This window comes from Eublepharis macularius, chromosome 4 (assembly GCF_028583425.1).
Source record: "Eublepharis macularius isolate TG4126 chromosome 4, MPM_Emac_v1.0, whole genome shotgun sequence".
Lineage (NCBI taxonomy): Eukaryota > Metazoa > Chordata > Lepidosauria > Squamata > Eublepharidae > Eublepharis > Eublepharis macularius.
The window spans coordinates 112,900,611-112,921,322 of record NC_072793.1 but is presented as its reverse complement, the minus strand read 5'-3'; the positions used below and the strand labels follow the sequence as shown (position 1 = coordinate 112,921,322).

At 42.9% G+C, this 20,712-nt stretch overlaps 1 protein-coding gene across 1 annotated transcript in view; it reads left to right on the top strand.

Annotated features, from left to right (window-relative positions):
• PHF2 (PHD finger protein 2) overlaps positions 1–20,712 on the top strand; it is a 230,813-nt gene that overhangs the window by 197,856 nt on the left and 12,245 nt on the right. The window contains exons 18-20 of the mRNA XM_054977343.1: positions 6,409–6,686; positions 10,369–10,464; positions 11,424–11,533. Of these exons, the coding sequence (XP_054833318.1) occupies positions 6,409–6,686; positions 10,369–10,464; positions 11,424–11,533 (484 nt within the window). The remainder of the gene's footprint in view (positions 1–6,408; positions 6,687–10,368; positions 10,465–11,423; positions 11,534–20,712) is intronic.

The window sequence follows — 20,712 nt, the reverse complement described above, 5'->3', positions numbered from 1 at the left end:
TAGGCAGAAGTGAATGCCAACACCTCTCTTCAAATAATATGCTGTTGATATTTCATATAGACACACTATAGACATGATCTCCCATTACAATAACATTTTTCTAGGTAGTAAACGTGAAGGTGGCGGGGAGAGGATGTTTCATAAGGCAGGCAGCTATAAAATGTATTTGGAGTTCAATTGCAAATCAGTGCCATTCTCTGCTAAAGGTGCTGAAAATCCACATAAGTGAAACATTAAAGAAGATTATATATTTAAAAAGAAATACCTCAATTAAGAGAAAATAAGGATGCTTTTCATTTATGCAACAAAATGTCATTTGCTCACTTCCCTAATTATTGGCTCTTTGGAGGAGAGACCAGAGAAAATCAACTTCAGAATCCCAGGAAAAATGGCAAATGGTTTTGATACACTTAGATCATGAATTGATTTCATATGTCAAGAAATGAAAGTGCTACTAATGGGTAATAATGGATTATTCCTAAAAGAACATTTGAGTGCTCATCCACTCAATTTCTCCAACAAGCAACAAATAATTCACTACCTATTTTGGTCTCTTGAGGAGCTGTGGCTCCTCCGCTTGGTATGCAGAAGATTAAGTTCTTGGCATCTCCCTGGTAGTAGGTGTTGTGAAAAACCTATATAGTACCAGAGCCACGAAACATGGAATACAAACTTCAAGTTGTCCGAGGTCTCTTTTTGTGTTTCTGCTAGGTCATTTGAAGATCTAGATCCAAGCCTGTTTCTTACAATTCTTTTGTGGTGCATGATGGCTGCTTCTATGTGGTCCAGTTCCTTGGCTCTCTGAAAATGAATTGAAACAGAAACCACTTGGAATCAGATACATAACTGTTGTTTTTACTTCACCAGAAAACCCATTACGAGAACGACCAAGCTGATTTAAGTTGGAACTAGTTTAAACCCAGTTTTTTCCAGCCTTTTTGTGCATGTGCATTTACAGTTATGAAACATTTCTGAAAACAACACAGCATTAATGTCTTTGTGTAAAATATTTCTCAGTAGGTGGTGGTAGTTAGCTTGAAAAGAGCCATACTCATTTTGATTTTATTTAAATGGTTCTTGCAAATAAATGTACTTTCCATATTTCCTTTTGGCCTAACATGATCTTTGTTTTCTCTTTTTTAAACAAAATATATTTCTTAAGTTCTTCCTTGATTGTACCACTTTAGACTGCAGATGAGGAACTGCATTTTTTAATAATTCCCCAAACCCAAAACATCTGAATGTTTCAGCTAGCTGTTACCTAAAGGATCACCTAGGTAGTAAGCTCAGTTTGAATGTAATAGGTTTTTATTTATTTATTTATAATCCATGTTTCTTCCATTGTGGTTATCATCATTTCCCCTTAAGAAATGCTCTGTTCCATTAACAAGTATGATAGGAATAAATTCAACAGTTGCTGTGTATTTTTACCTCTCATGCAGTTGAACAATTTGACAACGCTAGTGTTGTAACGCACAGCAGGAATGTGGGAAATATTGCAGGTAAAGTCAGATACAAGCAGCACTTGATAGAATTTTCCCTTCCATGCATTTCTCGAAAACATACCAGCCCCTTAAGGATTTGGACCTGTTGGTTGAGAGATGAAATTTCTAGAAATTTTAAAGCCATTGGGGGAAATGTGAAATTTGGAGAAAATTAAAAATATAGGCAATGTTTACTTTGTTGTCAACTTATTTTACATAATTTGTAACATGTTAAAATGTGCTATTTAGCATATTTATAACATTCAGTAGTATTTAGAATTAGTTTTCTCACAGGCAAAATTTCAAATACACCCAATATCAAAGACAGGGCTCTGCAAACAGCTGCACTCTCTACTACCTTATCCTGGGTATCTTAATCTTTACCATATGAGAAGTACAAAAAAAGTAAGTTTATTTCAGAATTTGCATTTTCTGTTTTAAACAATATAAAGTGTTATTTGTAGTGAAAAATTCTTATGCAGTCATACTAAAGCTAGCAACATACTTGGACATTGAGTTAAACTTTATAACAAATCTTTAAACTATTCAACATTGTTTATTCATCATACACATGATGTACTGGCCAGCAGGTTCCCAGTACTAGTGCGGACTAGGCTCCAACACACAGTCCAAGGCTGGGACTCCAGGGTTTAGGCAAGGCGTGGTTGTTCTGTCCAAGGATGGGGTCCCAGCAATCAGATTAGGCAAAGTCAGGCAGTCCAAGGTCAGAGTTCCGGCAGACAGGCTAGGCAGGGTCAGGCAGCCTGAGGCACGAGGCAGAGTGAATGGCTTCACAGCAATTGTACACATTGCATCCATACCCAGCAGCCTCTCTTGGCTGGTTTTATAACCCCAGGGCTAAGGGTCATGAGTGCAGCCAGTTACTTGGGAAAGGATCCTGCACCTACTCGTTCTCATCATCAGAGAGCAGCTGGCGTGAGCTCAGGAGGTATGCACTTTGCCTCCTTACCTGCAGTTGAATTCTCAGCTTCCGTCTACGGCGCTCTAAGGGTGGAGGTGAAGTTGGAGGGCTCGGTTTACCTGAGTTTACCTGCTGGATCAGAGCTAAAGGGTGTTGGCTCTGCCCCAGCTATTGGTTGTGCCTGCTGATCAGCCTCCTGCTGGTCAGCTTCTGTTAGTTCCCCTTTTCCTGAGGAGTCCCTAGCTTCTGGCAGTTCGGCTGGCTGCATGGGACTCCTCTTCCCTGAGGAGTCCTCACGATCGCTGAGTCCTGGCTGACTCATGACACATTATAGCTTATTAACTGTGGACAACATTAGTCACATTTTAAAAATAGATGTATGAAAATTCATTGTATAGGTCTGTTGCTACACAGGTATCATATATCTGATAGCCAAGTAGCCCTGACATGTGGATACTTAAATCCCACAATCTGAGCCACTTGGCTGCAAAACAGATGGTTTTGCAAAATTGAGGGACCCCCCTCTAGGCTTGCAGAAAATCTGAAAACCACCAAAAATACATTGGGGGGTTAACCCTCCCCAAACAAGAGCATGTAGTCTGCGCAAGTGCCACTACCTCCTAAAAGTTCAGTACAGCAGAGGCAGCAATGGGAGGAAGGAAGAAAGGCCTCAGTAAGGCGGCCAGGGGAGTGGGGTGGGCTTCTGCCACTGTGGCATTGGGGCTGGGGTTAGGAGAAACATCTGCTACATCAAAGATGGAGGTGCAGCCAGGAGGAGAACCCACTGCCATGGTGAAGATAGGGTACCCTCTCCCCAGAATCCTATCCTGGGCCTTCCCTGGTTTGCAGGCCATTCCAACAACTGCTGCTGCTTCTGGAAGGTCCAAAGGGGAGGGGGAGGTGGTCATCATGACAGGAGGGTCAGAGGCTACTGGGGCTGCCAGGCTACCTCCCCATTGGAATGAGCTCAAGTACAGATGGGGAAGGGAGAGCCAAGAGAGCCTGGCAAGTAACTCCCCTGCCTTTGCCATTCTTCCCCAATGCTTAGTTTTTTTAATGCTCCTCGCAGTTTCCCCACCACAATACTCATGCCCCCCGTGTCATTATCTAATGTTGTAGATTGTCTTCCATAGAAATCTTTAAGATACACCTTCCAGTGAATAAATCTTCATCTTTAAAACTGTTCCACATTCCAAAGAGACAATATTTAATATGAGTTAGTTTCAGTGCTTGCCAAAATCCACAATTTTTCTTTTGGGAAAAACCAGAGGGGGGAGTCACTGGTTTCATGTTTTTCCCCCCAGCCTTCACAACTTTTCCTGCTAATGTTCTAAGAATATAGTATTTTCAGCATAATGTTTCCTCCCAGTTTAAAGCTGCCGTTCAGCCAGAGAACCAGTATTTATGCTATAAAGTATTTGGTATCAACCACACACACTCCATTTAAAGAAGCTCTCATTTGTAATTTTTAAGTTAACAAAGAATTTGCTTTCATAATTTAAAAAAATAGCAATAATCACTACAGCTACAGAAACGGGATGTGACTTTCCAGACCTTAATAATTACTTCCTGTTTCATATTTCACTTTGAACAGATCCAGAATTACTAAGCTGCAAATGTGCCTAATGAAAAACACATTGGACACAATCCAGTGTAAATGTCTCCTGCACAAACCTCACTGAAATGAAAATGGTAATAGTCAGAGGAAAATGGCATGGCAATCAAAGGCAGAATCCAAGGGAAACCTCTTTTGTGCAAGATCCATTCAAATGACTGGAGTCTACTGAGTAGGCTAGCAGGAGATTTTGCCTTAATGTTTTGTCACTTTAAGAGCTTGTGAAACATGCTTGTAGCCCATGGCTTGACTTTTTCAGAGCCACTGGTTTTGATCAGATCTTACAATTTATTTGCTAACTTTGTCTTGCTTTAGGCACTTCCTCTCTAATTTGCCCATTTAGCAGGCAGTTTTTGATGGTCTATTTCCACTGTATCTAGGGTTCAAGGTTTTAAGAGAAAGTTGGAGAAAACAGGCAAATGTCTCATAGAGTCAATTGCTACTAAAACAGGGTTAGCTGATTTTTTAGTATAATCAACACTTGTTGATTATATTTACTATTTCTGTACCAGCAATACCATGTATTACAAGAATGGGTTGTTTTCACCTCTATTCTGTCTTACTAAAAGGAAGTAGTTTAGGAACAATGTTTCAAAACCATGTTCAAAAACGTCCCAGGAGGCTTTTATGGGTAACAAGTCTAGGTGAATAAATATTTAAACTTGCCATTTCAAAACGCCCAAGGCTGCTTTTTCAAGCAGGAGGCTGGAGGACCTTAGAAGAAAGGTCCCATCATGGAAAACTCCTGCCTCTGCTTATCAGGATGCAACTCTTCCTTAGAAGCCCAGCATTCAAATGCAGCAGTCTTTGAATATGCAGTTACACTACTAGGATGAAAAATGAAAAACACCGAAACTGCTGAGCAGCTGACATGGAAACAGTCTGTCCCTGAAATTCAATGAGAGGTTCAATTCAGTCAGCTTGGTGTTTGAAATGGCATAGTAGTGTGCATAGATATGTGCTGGGCTAAATGCACCTACTCTTACAGACAGGCTGCCTAGATCCTTCACAGGGGTTCACCTTTTGAGCATCTTTCCAGAGTTATGGGGCCCATAACTGAAACCAGTGTTCCAGCAAGCTCTTCACCACTTCTGTTCAGAGTAGTATAGTATTCCCACTGGTACAGCCAAATATATTTTTAATTTTTTTTTGAGCTGGAGTATTAAACTACTAATTCATGTTAAACTTATTATTCATTACAGTCTAATTATTCTGCATGCGCATTGGTAGTTCTTTCTTATTTCTCAGAAACTGAGATTTGCCCTTGTCTAGTTCTTCTGTGCCCAGCTGTCCTGTATTTTAATTTTCAATTTTTGCCAGTTGTGTTTGCAGTCCTTCCCACTTGATTATTTTACAGAATCAATTCATTTGTCTAAATAAAATTTCATAATCAAATATCACTAACCTTATATGTAATAAGGAAAGGATTGTACTTGTCACCTGCTAGTGCTATGTTAGTTGACTGCTGTGATGTCATGAAATGCTCACAAATTTTCAGATTTCTCAGTGTGGTAGCTATCAATTTTGACAAATATTGCAGTTTCTGTATAAAATTGAAAGATCTGCTTGACTGCTGTACATTTCTCACAGGGCTTAGAAATACACAGAAGAGCTAGCGACATAAGGCAAAAACCTGATTCTAAAAAAGGCTACATATTGATTTTATGAACAATTGAAACTCATAAATTCAAAAAGCCTAGCCATGTTAGTGTCTTGCAACAAAGCAAGAGTAAAGTGACATCTTAAAAGCTAACCAGTTTGTTGCAGAGTAACATCATTTGTTTGAGGATAACCTGCTGTAGGCCAAAAACCTATTCTATCAAACACATGAAACAGAAAAGGTAGTGAATACACATAAACTTTGAGATAGAGTGGGGTGGAAAGGGATCAGAGAGCAAGTTAACAGGGTGAGTTATTAAGATAATAGGTATTCACAGAGTAGCATCCTGATAGCTGGCTTATGACCCAAGAATGCAAGACATAATAGAAATGTAATCCATAGTAGTTGAAGCATCAAAGCACGAATTGGTCTAATATTGGGACCATTACAGTATGAATTGTTGTAACACCAGGCAGCAGACAATTTAACCATGAGATACATTTATCAGTTTGTTAATGGTTGTCAGGTCTGCTAGATTTTTGTTCCAAATTCCCCTACAGTCTTTTGTATTTAAATATACTGATCTCAAGGTTTTGGATAGAATGTTTGACATAATGCTGCAGCTGATTTCTGTACGCTTCCACTTCTCCTGTTTTCAGTTCTTCCTTCTCTCTTATGCTGTTGTGTGGACAGTGTGAGCATTCAAAGGTTATTGTTGGTAAGTGATGGCACAGATAACCTTTTTTAAAATTCTGAGTTGAAAGCTCTTTTTTTCCCCTCCTTTCAGTCAGCCCCCTGCATCTCCCAGCACACAGGAAGCAATCCAAGGAATGTTGTCAATGGCAAACCTCCAGTCTTCAGAGTCCTGCCTACAGCCTTCGTGGGGAGCCAACCAAGCTAAGAATAATTCTCTCACAGCCCCAAATTCTAAAAAAACAGGAAACAGCAACAACAAAAATGCAGGCAAAAGGCTGCCAAAGAAGAGTGCAAAAAACAACATTGACATTGAAGATTATGATGAGGACCAGGATCACCTAGATGCCTGCTTTAAAGATTCTGATTATGGTACGGGGGAATCTGGACCTTGTGGGGGGTGTTATATCTTGGTTTTGACTTTTTAGTAGGAAACACCCACTGACGTGTATGAATTTAGGAGATGCCTCGTAAAAGGGCTGAGACTGGGAAGCATTTGGGCAGGCTATTGTGAGTTAGAATGAATATTTCTGGGACTGTATCATCTTATTTGTCTGCTGTGTACAAAGTGAAGCAGGCAGCAGGCACAGCAGTTGGATATCTCTTTGATTCCATTCAGCAATTTTTGTGTGTGTGACAGAAATATGATAGTTTATTTATATTATGTTATTGACTTCATTTATTGCCTGCCTTTCTCACTGAGACACAAGGTGGATTACAAAATATAAAAACAATCCAGATAGCATAAGACGTCCAATAAACCAATCACAGAATTAGAAAACAATGCAAACAGAACACAGAACACTGCCGTATGCCATGAGACACTATAAACAGTGTAGAGAGTGGATTACTAAGGTAGAAGTCAGTGCAGTAAAAGCGAGATGACACACAGTATACAATAGCAACAAACTACAATTCCGTTCCCTTATAAAAGCCCTTCCTGGACTGTTCCATTATACTGCAATTCTAATCCTTTTAGAAAAATGCCCTCCTAAGCATTTCTGTTTTGGATATTCTGTGGAGTGATAGAAGTGACCTCAGGCTGTGTCACAACAAGGTAGGAGCCACCACTGAGAATGCCCATGCCCATGTATGGGGCAGTGCAAGGTATACTAGATATACTGATTGGCTTCTGCATGCGCATGTCCTAAATAGTGTTATGCTAATCAGTAATGGCCTACACTTCAGCTGTGGTAAGCTAAAGGATCCCAACTCAGGAGCAGCTAGAGGCTTTATATTACTGAAGTATCCTTTCTGCCACGGGAGAGAGAACTGCACATTCTTCCCAATGGGTTCGTTCAACCTCCTTTGGCTTCTGAAGGCAAATGGATTTTTAAAAATATTTTGCCCACCTAAAGTATAAAGTGTGACAACAACTACAAAAAACAGGATAAAAACAGGTTTTGGAAACACACAGATTGAAGCTCCATTAACAGTGTTTTATCCTTAAGGGGTGTGAAACAAAAAGTTTGCCTTCAGAAGCCAAATTGGGTTAAAGAGCCTGCATGAAAGGGACCTGAGTTGTGCAAGCAAGGATAATGATGATTTTGTTGTTATTGTTGTTTATTTATTATTTATTTTATTCGATTTATACCCCGCCCTCCCCGCAGATGGGCTCAAGGCGCCTGTTGTTGTTGTTAATCATCATCATCCACTTTCCCTGCGAATGGTCTCGGAGCGGAATACAGCATATATAAAATACATAAACATGTTAATTTAAAACCAGATAAAAATGTCAATAAATATAACAATACAGTTTCTATGGCCCTCAGAGGCAGCTTGCTCTCCTGTGTAGCATCCAAAAAACCCTGGGCCTGGGTTTTTGGTTAGCCAGGAGGTTTTTGTGGAAAGAACCAGATGTCTGAGCACTGCTTTCCAACATACAATACCACTTAAGCTGCCACCACTGATAGCAGATTTAAGCAAATTCAAAGAACTGGGAACTCAGAACCCAGAGCTGAGTTTAGATATGCAAAAACATAATACAGTTGAGTGTTTTGCTTTGGTTTTGTTTCCTTTAGAAACATCTTATTGTTTTCCCATTATTTTATCTGTGAAAAATATCAGACACAAAAGCCCCGTCTAGAAAAACATGTGGGCAGTTCCATGTGTACAGTGGAACTCCTCCTCCCTTCTCCCCGTCCCCATGCCTGCTGCCTGTTAGTGCCGATCTCATAGTTCCTTTGGGAGCAAAGAGCAGCTTGCAAACACCATGTGACTGTTTGACAAGAAAGGAAAAGACTCTGAACGCAAGCAAACTTGCATGCCAGCTTTTTCAGTTAGTGATTGTAGTTATTAAAGGCACTAAGGGTATAATGCACCATCTTTTTACACTATTCATGAGATCTTGTTCTATTTAGTCAGTTTGGACCAATGGTACACAGTAAAAAGTCCTTCAACTGATAGAAGACTTACTAATAGTTCAGCAACAAAATATAAAACATATTTTCACAACATATGTAAAATCTCATTTTTTTAAAAAAATGGTGATCTTTGGCTGTGACCCTTTAAAAACATATAATTTCTTTCTGCTTTCAACATTTGCTGAATATTAGCATACACACTGAAACCTTCTGAAGTTCAGTGAAAACAAGGCTCCCTTTTTGAAACAGCTGAATGTGTTTGACAAAACCATAAGTCTGACCTGCAATTACAGTACCTGTAGGCATATCACTCAAGTTAAATTATTTTTAGAAAGTATAATGTATAGGCATGATCTAAATGAGACAGTTTGAAAGAAGAGAGGGCTACATTAGGAGGACCAACATTCTTGCTAATTATATGCTACCATTTAATGGGCTTGCTTTGTTGCAAGAGGGTTGGATTTGTTAAGGCTCCATCTGTCCTACATCTGGTTAGCAGATTTTCACTTCAGTGGCTAAATTAATTCAGTTACTTTAAAATCATGTGTTGCCATGCCAAAAGAAGATGGAACTTAATGCTACATTTTAAATAGCTTCATTTAGGTGTGAAAAATCAGATAAATAATACTGCTGCCATTTAGCTTAGAAACTGAGGAATTGTTGAAAACAAAAGAGCTCTAGGATGTGCCATCAATGTCAAAGCGGTTAAATGAAGGGAGCTATGTCTCAAAGACCACATATGTTGCTGCTACTTTTTAAAAAAAGCCTGCATGGCTGCAACTGCACACAGCAGTTCCCCATATGGTTTGGATAAGCTTTTACCAGACTAGGGCTTCAGAATGAACTACCAGATACCTTCCTAAGCATACCATATGACTCCCATAGCAGTAAAGACATCATGTTCAATCCCCATAATCAGGTACTGGTCTTCTTCTCTTATATTTTTATTATTAGATTATCAGCTGAAATTTTCTTGCTATCTTTCTTTCAAGTAAAATGTTTATTCATAATTATCAAATTTTAGTGAAGGAATGATGTGCCAACTGTATTCTTATATAAAAATGGTTGTGAAGTGTGCCTGTGTAACTCAAATACTGATGTACATCAGAACTTACCCAGATAGTGGATTGGATCCCATGGACAATTTCCATGGACAGGCCTCTCTCCCCTCTCATGCTGTTCCTAGGGAGACCCTGGTCCCCCATTGCAGGGCAAGCATTTGGGGCTGCAGCAGGAGCAGGGAGGAAAAGAAGTCATATTACATGAGTGGAAATCCCTTCTATCTGCAAATATTACCAGTGAATCCAGGACTACACTGAATCATAATGCAGTTACTTTTGCAGTGTAGTGTAATGTAATGTGTTTGTATGTTTACCAAATTATGTTAATACTATTTTAAATATTGTTTTAAATTTACATTTTTTAAAATGTTATTTACCTATTTTAATGTTCACCACCTCTGGGACCCTATTTAGGTAGAAGGGCAGCCTACAAATGCTTTAAATAAAAAATAAATAATGCCAATCGGAGTTTTCTTCCTGAATGTTTAGTATAGATCTCTCCCAGACTTGAGTTATCCCCTGGGTTAATTTCAGACCTGTGACTTTCTTACTGCATAGTTGACATGTGCGGACATGACTGTTGTTCATTACCACTTTAAAATCTCTTATGGTATTTGTTTTCTCATACAGTGTATCCCTCCCTTGAATCAGATGAAGATAATCCAGTATTCAAGTCCCGATCGAAGAAAAGGAAAAGTTCTGATGATGCTCCTTATAGCCCAACAGGTAACACTGCTAATATTCCAGAGACATATGTATACAGAAAATACAGTAAAATAATGTCATTCACAATTTAGAAATACATATTTTCTCCAGTGATTCCAAGAATCTGCAAAATAAATTACATCCCCTTGATAGGTGACAAATCCAGAATAATGAACATACATTATTTAAATGTTGGATGTTCATGATTGTTCTAAGTAAATACAGTTTGCAGAGGAAATTACCCAATTAGTACACTTTGCTGGCTGTTCCATATACCACATATCATAGCAGACAATGACTGGAAGGGCTGGACTCCCTTTAATCAGACAAAAGCAGACTTCTGTAATCTGAGGAGCTCTGCAAAGGTGGTCTCATCTGTGGAAGCCCCTTTCAGGTTGCATTAAATTGTATGTATCAGGTCAGATTTCTTCACCAAAAGGCACAGATTTCAACTGTATCTTGACACTGAGGTGTCTCTGGGCCTAAATGCCCCTAAGTTGCTTTGAATGACTCTGCCATCACTCAAACAAACCTTTGTGGACTCTTGCTTGCAGAATAGATGAAATATTACAATAACAGAATACAGTCCTTCCGTCCTGCCATTAAATGCTCCTTACACATAACATTTTGTATTGAACTACTCACAGTATTAGCACTTCTCTTTAAAATGTAGAAGATATATTCAGACTAATAGGACTAACTGAACAGTCAAGCATTTAATACCATTTGTTTCTATACAGAAAGCTCAGCTCTCTGGACTGTAACATGACTGTTCAGTTAGTCCTATTAGTCTGAATATATCTTGTATGCATATCTAGATTATATGAGAGTACAACAGTGCAATCTGAAGAACTCTTTCTTGAGTTCTTTCCATGAGCAGGATTCTGAGTAGACCCATTTAGGATAGCACTGTTAGCATATGTATTACAACAACGTAACATGGCATTCTGTCCAATATTTATTTTTGCTTTTGCATTTAGCAAGAGTTGGCCCATCAGTACCTCGGCAAGACAGACCTGTTCGAGAAGGTACAAGAGTTGCATCTATTGAAACGGGACTTGCAGCAGCTGCTGCCAAATTATCCCAACAAGTGAGTCAACCATTATTTGTTAATTGTTCCTTTAAAATGCTGCTTTTCAGCAACTGTTTTTTAATGATTGTAGATTATATGAACACTCTTATCACAAGAACTTCTACCATCATTATAAATAATGTCTTGTCACAAAACCCTTTAAGCAGTAAAAATAGTAGCTGTTTCTAGAAATGCCTTCCCAAAGCACACTCTGATTTCTGAAAACTCTGGCTTTAGCCCCACAAGCATGTTTCGAATGAAAGGGCATTTTGAAACAGATACTGAGAGAGTCAAGATTTCATAAGTTTAAAAGTATCACATATAGAGCCAGATGTCTCTTGCTAAAATTATTTGTTTAGGAAAGTAAACATTCATGAAAAATGACAGGAATTGTCATTACAAATGGCTTTGCTGACTGTTTGCACTGAAGAAACACAGGTGTTAAAATAGACTCCAAGGTCCCAAGTTTCTGAGCTGACAACACTTATTTTCAAAAAGAGCATGGAGCAATTTTTCAAGCCCAAAATATTAATAAAAGAATTTTAGTGTCACATCAATATCTACACAATACACAGTTTTACACAAATAAAAGTTCTAGGAAGTATATTTTTTAAAAAACAGACTAAGCAAACTTTGATAGACAACAGAATGATGTTCTGTTATGGGAAGATCATTCAGCAAATGTTTCTACTTAGCAAACCTCATTGATATTAGAAGGACTGGATCAGGTATTCACCAATAGACATGGGCACGATCGGAATTATGGTCTGAAAATTGCCCTGATTTTGGTGTTTGCGCCATCAGGACCAGGCTGATCGGTTCCGTCCACGGCTCCCGGTTCAGCGCTCGGGTGGGGCGCTCTATTGGGTCTCAATCAGATCGATCGGTTTACGTTCGGGATTGCAGTCTGCAGACAGTCTGGCGCCAGCCATCTGTTCCCGAGGGAATGGAGCCCCGTGGAAACGGAGCCTGGGGAATGCCGGAGCTGTTTGCTCTCCTTCTGTCACCCTGGAAACGCGAATGGAAGCCCAGCTTTCCTTGATCAGCAGGGCTTCCTTCCAACCACGGAGCAGCCAGAAAAGCGCGCGCCCATCTCGTCCATTTGGGAGAAGAGAGGGGAGGGCAGGGGTAGGGGGTGTTCTTCTGTAGCCATGGGCACTTGAATCTCCTCACCCACCTCCCTTCCTTGGCGGGGAATACGCCCCGCTCCACTTTGGCTCAGCGGCCGGGCACATGGGGGGTGCTGCCAGCGAGCGGCCAGACCCCCTGCTCCCGCAGGGGAGGCGGCTCGCCACCGCCTCCCCGGGCCTGCCGGGCCCAGCGGCCGCCGTCACCCACCATTCCTTTAGCGCTGGAAATCGCAGGGCGCTCTCCCGCGTCGGCCTTCCCAATTCCCAATTCTGCATCGGAAATGGAACTTGATCGGTGAGGTTCGGGAACCAGGGTTCAGTGGCGCCGCGGAATCACGATCAGCTAAATCAGGATTATTTTTTGGATCGTGCCCATGTCTATTCACCAACTCTAATTTATACACCTGCGTCAGTAATTTTCAAACTCTGGGCAGGTGGTACATAATGTACCACAAGAGAACTGTTAGCTGGATATAAAACAAATCAATTGAGAAATTATTAAAGTATTCTGAGAGCACAAACAGTGGCCTCCCCTTCCCATGCATGATTTGCTGCTCTTTCCTCTTTCCAAGTTAGCCTGTGCTGGGAGCTGGTAATTATGCCCTACCTCTTCATACGAGATGACTAGAGCACTCATAAGGCAGGCACTTGTTAAACATATCAGGGAGGCAACCTGTGGTACCTCTTCATGAGTCATCATCACTCTAGGCTAGTCCTTCTCCAGTTAAGAAGCAAACACACAACAGTTGAGTGTTGCAGAACATGAAAAGGTCTCCTCTGAGATCTAGTACTGGGTTTTTCACACTTTACAAATAATTGTATGGGTAAGAGTAAAATTTGCCTCCAATTTTATTTTAGGTACCTGCCATTTGGAAAACCCTGGTTTACATATTTTCCCTTATCAGATGCTACTGGTTCTTGTTTTTTTGTTAAAGCAGGAAAAAAATGATAAAGTGAACAATGCATGAAGTCATTATTGAAATAATTAGGCCAATGACTGAATTATTTTTAAATGTGTGTTTATACGGAAAACAATCTTTAAAGTAAATATAACAAAACTTCTAATGAGCACTAAGATTACTACGTTTGGAGCATATTAAAAATGCTTTTAATCTAAGGATCTTTTGAAACAGTATCAAAGAAAGTAAGAGTTTTCTAAAGTCAGCCTCAACGCATGTTTATAGTTTTTCATTTGTGTAATCAGTTACTCCTTTCATATTGAAAAGCCAACAGAGGGTTGCAAAAACCATGCCATAAAAGTATGACTTTTATTCATCTAAATTACCAAGCACATAACATGGCAAAGTTAAGCGTTTTTAGGTCCCGCTGATTTCAGCTGAGGAAATTCAACTAAGTATATAAGCTGTCAGACATTTTGTGAATTTGTTGATTATTATTTCTAAGAAGGGAACTAGATGTTAGAACAACAGCCTCAAGTCTTCTCCTCCTCCTACCCTTCCTCTCCTCCCTGTAAAGTTTAGCAATTCAAAATGTATGATGTAATGACATTAGTTTGTGAGCTTCCCCTTCCTTCTCCCCTACTTCACTTGACTGGTTGCCTCTTGCAAGGGCAAGGAAACTTGCAATGCAATGACATCATGTCATGCTTTTTGCATTTCTAAACATTACTACAATTGTTAAGAAGGAAATGCAGGGCTGCTACTATCAGTGCTAGCCATTTGGTATCTATAAAGACTAGCACTAGCTTAAGTTGAACATTTTGAAATAGTTAAGAAAAAAGTAAGCATGTGCTTAATGCTTTCATTTAATTTCAAAATAGGACTTATTACTACTGCTGCTGCTGCTGCTGCTAGTATTGTTATAATTATGTGATGTTATCACATAATTATAATGTTTGGGCTGAAATTTTTTGGTCCTTCACCGACTTGAATTTTATCCAAGAATCTAGGAGGCAGTGACTCTTTAGTATGTGGCATGTTCCAAGTAGTGTACTGTTTGCAACTGTCCAATTGTTATCCTGCTTATGCAGATATCACCTAGATGTTTAGTTAGTTCTTTTGGAATCACACCTAGTGGAATAACCATTGAATGTTTCTCCTAGAGTCACCAAACTTCAAAATTTAGAACTTGATATTGTTGTTGTTGTTATTCAGACATACCATGAACAAAATTGACAGTAAGATATACCTAATACCTTAAAAGCAGATCATCAAAATCCCTCAGTTGGCAATTGCCCCCCCCCTCAGTCGGAATGAAGAGGCAGACACAAGCATTGGGATTAAAGGGCCGCTTTATTAATAATAACAACATATTTGTCAACACGGCAAGGGCCTAACTAGTGGTACAGGTCAGGCCCTGGGGTCACTCCTGGACCTCTGCCCCAACCTGTATGGGTGACCCCTGACAGCCCTGGGTGCAAGCCATCCATGGTATGGCTGGGGCCCGGCTGGCCTGGCGAAGTGGTTCACCTCCTTAAAGCTCCCCCACCCGGCCGTAAAGCTGCAGGGGGGGCTGGCTTGTCCAGGGGTTCCCCACCAAGGCATCTAACCTCTCAGCTGGGCTGTACAGCAGCCAGCCACTCCTGACAGACCCCAATCCCCACCAATGGGGATATGCCAAGGGTGGTCACCAGCCCACTCATATTTCCCAACTCCTACCTGCCACTGCTAAGGCCAAGCCTCTGCTTAGGCCGAAGCGCCCCACCGGAGGGATAAAGCCACCCGAACCCTTGCCGCGCTTCCTACAAATAGTTGTTCCAACATCCCCTCAGGAGAGGTAAGCAAATGCGTCCCTGATTTGCAGATGGGAGCCCACTGCTAAACAACAACCCCATCCAAGCTTCCTGCGCAGAGTGGAGAGCCTTGGACTAATGCAACCCAGGGCCCAAGCTTCAAGGGCACACTGCGGGGAAGCCTTGGGCCCCAACACAACTGAACTTGCCCCCCCACAAGGGGGGCATGCACACCCAGGCACCCTGCCATGGGTCCAAACAAAACACTCCAAGCTCCAAGCTTCTTGCCACTGCCGACAGGAATCCTGGAGTTCTGTTCATCCACAGCGCAGGCTGAGAGCCTTGAACATCAACTGAGGTCTGCCACTGCACAACTCACCAGGGGCCTGGACCTGCAAGAAACACAGTCAAAACAGTCAACAACCTATCTACGCCAAAGTCACCTGCATCCCCAAAGAGCCACCCCCGATAAAAAGAAAAGAACAAGAAAAACTGCAACCATTAACTGCCTTAACTAGGCAAGGAATGATCAGTCCCGCAACCACCTTATTGAGGCGGCAGTCCCTTGCTGTCGTGTTGCTGAGAAGACCCGGGGAAATCTGGCCCATGCCTCTTGCCCTGACCAGATCACTTACACGCTGTAAATGTGTGAGGACCAGAACAAATTGGGCAGGCATGGCAGAACTTGCATGGCTCCCTAGCACAGACCCCCTGGGATGCAAAGTCCCAGCATAACATGCGAGCCACTGTGGCCAGATCCCCGGGCTGTCGTGTGCTCACTGGGGCAGACGACCGCTGAACCAGGTGACCACTGTCTGAGCGATCTCCTGTGTTGGGCCTGGCCGGCGACATGAGCTGCAGCCACAACTGCTGGTGAACCTGATCCCAAGGTAGGGAGGGGTTGAGAGTGGCACGCATGTGGAGCTCTTCGTCGTACTGCAGCCAAGCTGCCCCGATGAAGTCCAAATACCCCCTGTAAATTATATCCATGTACTGGAAAGGGGGGGGGGGCGCCCTCCATGGCTGAGCATGGGCTATTATGCCAGCATATATAAGAAAGCCCGGCAACCAGTTCGCCCAGGTCCTATCAACCCTGTGGCGCTTCAGCCTTTCCTTATCCTGCTCCTCAAGATCCTCCTTGTCTTTCTTTTCCAATTCTCTGAATAGGAGGGAGAAGACATCCACATACTCCCCCCTAAGAATCTTGTCCCTGGTCCCAGGTTTCAAGTGGTCCCCGAGGGGCATGGCAGTATCCCCAAATGGCAATGCCCTAAAAGGCACAACCCCATAGGGTGACCAAGGGGAACCATAGCATGAACCCAAGGGGGGAATGGAACCCATACCCCCTTGAGAATGGGCTAACATGAGCGGCCATCCAGCCACCCTGGGCAACAAACCCAGAAAGGCAGGCTGGCCCCCACTGCGGCCACAAGCCATTAGGACCCACTGTGCATAAGGTGCATTTGGCACACCCAGGGACCCCATGGCCACACACACCCCGGTTGCGGCAAAGATGACTTATCCTCCCCCAGCCGGGGCAAGGAAGAGTTACTCACCGCTTCTGAAGATTGCACCGCGATAGCTACTTGCCCAGTGTCCACTGACCCACCAGTCTCATTAAAAGCTGCACCTGAATGTACCTGAGATAAAACTCCTGCTCCATCGCTGTCCAGTGGGGCCGGGAGGCCACGAGTGCCAGATGGACCCTCAAAGGCAGAAATACGGGACAACACATCATTAAAAAAAGGCAGTGGTAGAGGCCACCCTAACAGGCCTTTTCCGTGCCGAAATAGCATTGGCCGTGGACAAGCCCCGGGCCTGTTCCAAAGCAGGGATTCTATCCAGGAGGTCTTGCCAGCTAGAGCCCGCGTCCTCATCCTCTGAAGACGAAAGGGTAACCGGAGGGCACCGTGTGGCAGGCCTTTTGGCTGGTTGTTTACCCTTGGAAGGGCCAGAACCCTTCTTAGGAGGCATATTTTTATGGTAAACTTCCGTGCCAAGGAACCCTGCTGCTCCTAACCACTGAGCCAAGTTGGATGGCACAATACCCCCTAGCAGAAAGCACACCCCAGGGCCTGTGATATACAACAGTCTGGCAAAGCGCCCAGAGCCACTCAAAATGGCCACCAATAAGAGCCCTAAAATGGACCGAAACACAGGCACACAAAATGGCTGCCACACCCTTAAAATGGCTGCCAACCCCAGTCCCAACAGGGATACCCAAATGTCTACAAGACAGTGGGGCAGGATAACATTCAGTGCCCAGAAGGGAAGGGGGAGGGGCAAGAGGGCAACTGCTAAAGCTCCCTCAGCAATTACCTCCCCAACACAAGCTAGTCACGTGAGGAGGGAATGGCCCGGCTGCAACAGCGCGGTAAAGCACTCCACAAGAGGAGAAGTAGCAATGGCCAGCAACTGCCCCCCCCCCAATATTGGTATATTCAGCACAACTACACCAAGAAATGCCCCCCTGAACAGAGCAATAACCAAACCTGCTGCTGCACCCGCTTCTAATGGAGCTCGGAGCAGCGCGAAGAGACACAGACACCTGCGTCTGCAGCAACGCAGGAAGCCGCGGGAGAGACAGAAGCCAAAGGTGGCTTCCCCGCATGGCTCTGCACTCCTGCAGGCAGCCGCGGATCCGTGAGCCAACTGCTGCTGCTGCTGCGAAGCGGGGTTCTGCGAAAGATGATCCTCCAAGCAGCAACAGCTGGGCTAGGATGGAGGAAGCAAGGAGACTCGTCCTTGTAGCCTACAGCAGGCTGCTCCCGAAGGCTGCAGCAGCTCTGCACTCGGACTGCTCCTCGTGCTGGGGAGAGAAGACGAGTACGTCTATCTTCACCCGAGCATGAAGTGCACTGAACTGCTGAGGGGCGAAGCAGCAGAAAAATGCCAGGCTTAGCTCCGCCCCCCGCGCAGGACCCCGTATGCAGGGGAAAGCGCTGGCGCTGCCTCATCTTCCATCTGGGAGGGCAAAACACGGCCCCCAGCCCAAGTGGCTATCGCTGCCGGCTGGGAGTGCCGTATTTACAAAATACAGCACCCAATAAGAAGCCAAATGTGCCTTACATATAACAGTTCATTAAATAAGATCTTTAACATACTCTAAAATTGTCGCCTTCATCTTCTTCCTTCCAAGATCTATTTTATTTCAATAGGTTAAATGTTTCTAGCAACCTATGAATTCCTCTTGAATAGCTTTCCTTCCACCCCATAACCTTTTATAGGTCATAATTTTCTCCATAATCATGACAAATCAAACTTTCCTAAGCCACATCTTCTTCTTTGGCAATTTAAATTACCTCCAGCATTGTGCTACAAATACCCTTGCCATAACTAATAACTTAATGTTTTTAACCTTTTGGACAGCTCATGGTCTTATATTAGGATTTTAGTCTTTGATTAGGCAGCTGTCTTAGACTGTGCTGCACACGAGGCAGTGCCAAAAGCAGCTGATTCCTTCTTCACGCATTCAAGTTGACGAGACAATGCAAGACCTATTCACTGGTGCAGGATGTGTCATACCGGCTTTATTCTCTGTTGAGCTTTTTCTTTTTTTCTTTGGAACTAAAACAGGATTTCAAAGGTCATTTTATCCAGTCCTTTGATCTATGCTCTGGCCACTCTAGATCTAAATTAAATTTCATGATGCACTTAGCTGCTACAAATATTGAGCAGTGACTTGGAGGTGTTTCATTCACTGAAGTGTAAGATTTATCCAATAATTGTGAAACAATTGCTGTCATTTCTGAAGGGCAAAAACTTTCAGTTTTCGCCCTTTGCTCATGCCTGAACTTGCCTTTCATAATTTAACAAAACACAAAATGTGCTGAATTTTTTCAAGGTTTCATTTCTGCAATAGTGGGTACTATGATTTTTCATCCATCTTCATATACAAAGCAGGCGTATATGGAGAAGATGTACCTCATATTGTTATATGAAGGTGAACGGAATATTAACAAGGTCCTTGGAGGATCTTCAGTCAGTCACTCTCTGCCAGCCTCACCTTCCTAGCATGGTTGTTGTGATAATAAAAGGAAGTAGGAGAAATACATATGAAATCCTTGCAAGTTTGTTGTGATAATAAAAGTAGGAGAAATACATATGAAATCCTAAGCTCTTTAGAGGAAGAATGGGATACAAATATGATAGTTAAAAACACTTTATATACCAAATATATATAGTCATAGTCTTAATTGCTCTGTACATGCCATTCCTTCTAAACACAGCCTATGTTCTGAATTTGAAACCTATATCAAAGCTGAACGTAAGCTGATGTAGCTTTTTGCATTGTTTGTCTAGCATTAATGATGCGTTACATAACTTTAATAGCTTGCAAAAAGTAAGAATTCATATAATAAAATAGAAGCATCACTTTTGCCCCTTGAGTCGAAATGAAGAGGCAGACACAAGTGTTGGGTATTAAAGGGCCACTTTATTAAAATAACAACAACATATTTGTCAACACAACAAGGGCCCAACTTGAGGTCGCTCCTGGACCTCCGCCCTGACTTGTCTGGACAATCCACCAACTGCCCGGGGTGCGAGCCATCCATTGTATGGCTGGGACCTGGCCGGCCTGGTGAAGCAGTTCACCCCCTTAAAGCTCCCCCACCCAGCCATAAAGCTGCAGGGAAGACTGGCTTGTCCAGGGGTTCCCCCACTGTCTGCCCTTGCAAATGGTTGGTCACCGGCCTGGCAAAGAGGTTCACCCCCTTAAAGCTCCCCCACCCGGCCATAAAGCTGCAGAGGAAGACTGGCTTGTCCAGGAGATTGCCCACTAGGGCACCTGTCCTCGTAACTGGGCCATTTCCCCCTACTCCTAACCTGCCACCACTAAGGCCAAGAGTCCAACCTTGCACTGTCAGAAGAGGAGGTAATTGGCTTAGTTGTGTTGAATCTACTCTCCCCTGGCAAGTTAGGAGCTGGGGAAAATGAGCAGGCCGGTGACCACCCTTGGCATATTCCCATTGGTGGGGAACTTGGGTCTGTCAGGAGCAGCTAGCTGCTGTATGGCCCACTGCTTAGGCCTTCGCGCCCCACAGATGGCCTAAAGTCACTTAAGCCCTTGCCACATCTCCTCCAAAATGTTCCTTCTGTCTCCTCAGTAGAAGTAAGCAAATGTGGTCCTGATTTGCAGAGGGGGGGGGGGGTTGCAGATGGGGGGGAGCAATCCCCCTTTCCCCAAACTATAAAGAGGGCTCTAGGGCTTCCACCCAGCCCCTGAAACCAATTCCAAGGTCATTGTGTACCACAGGCAGGGAGCATTGGACTAAAATGCAAACTGGGGCCCAAGCTTCTTGCACATGCCCAGCAGGGAAGACTGGGGCCCAAAACAACAAATTCTAACTTCCTGCAACAACAGGCAGAGAAGT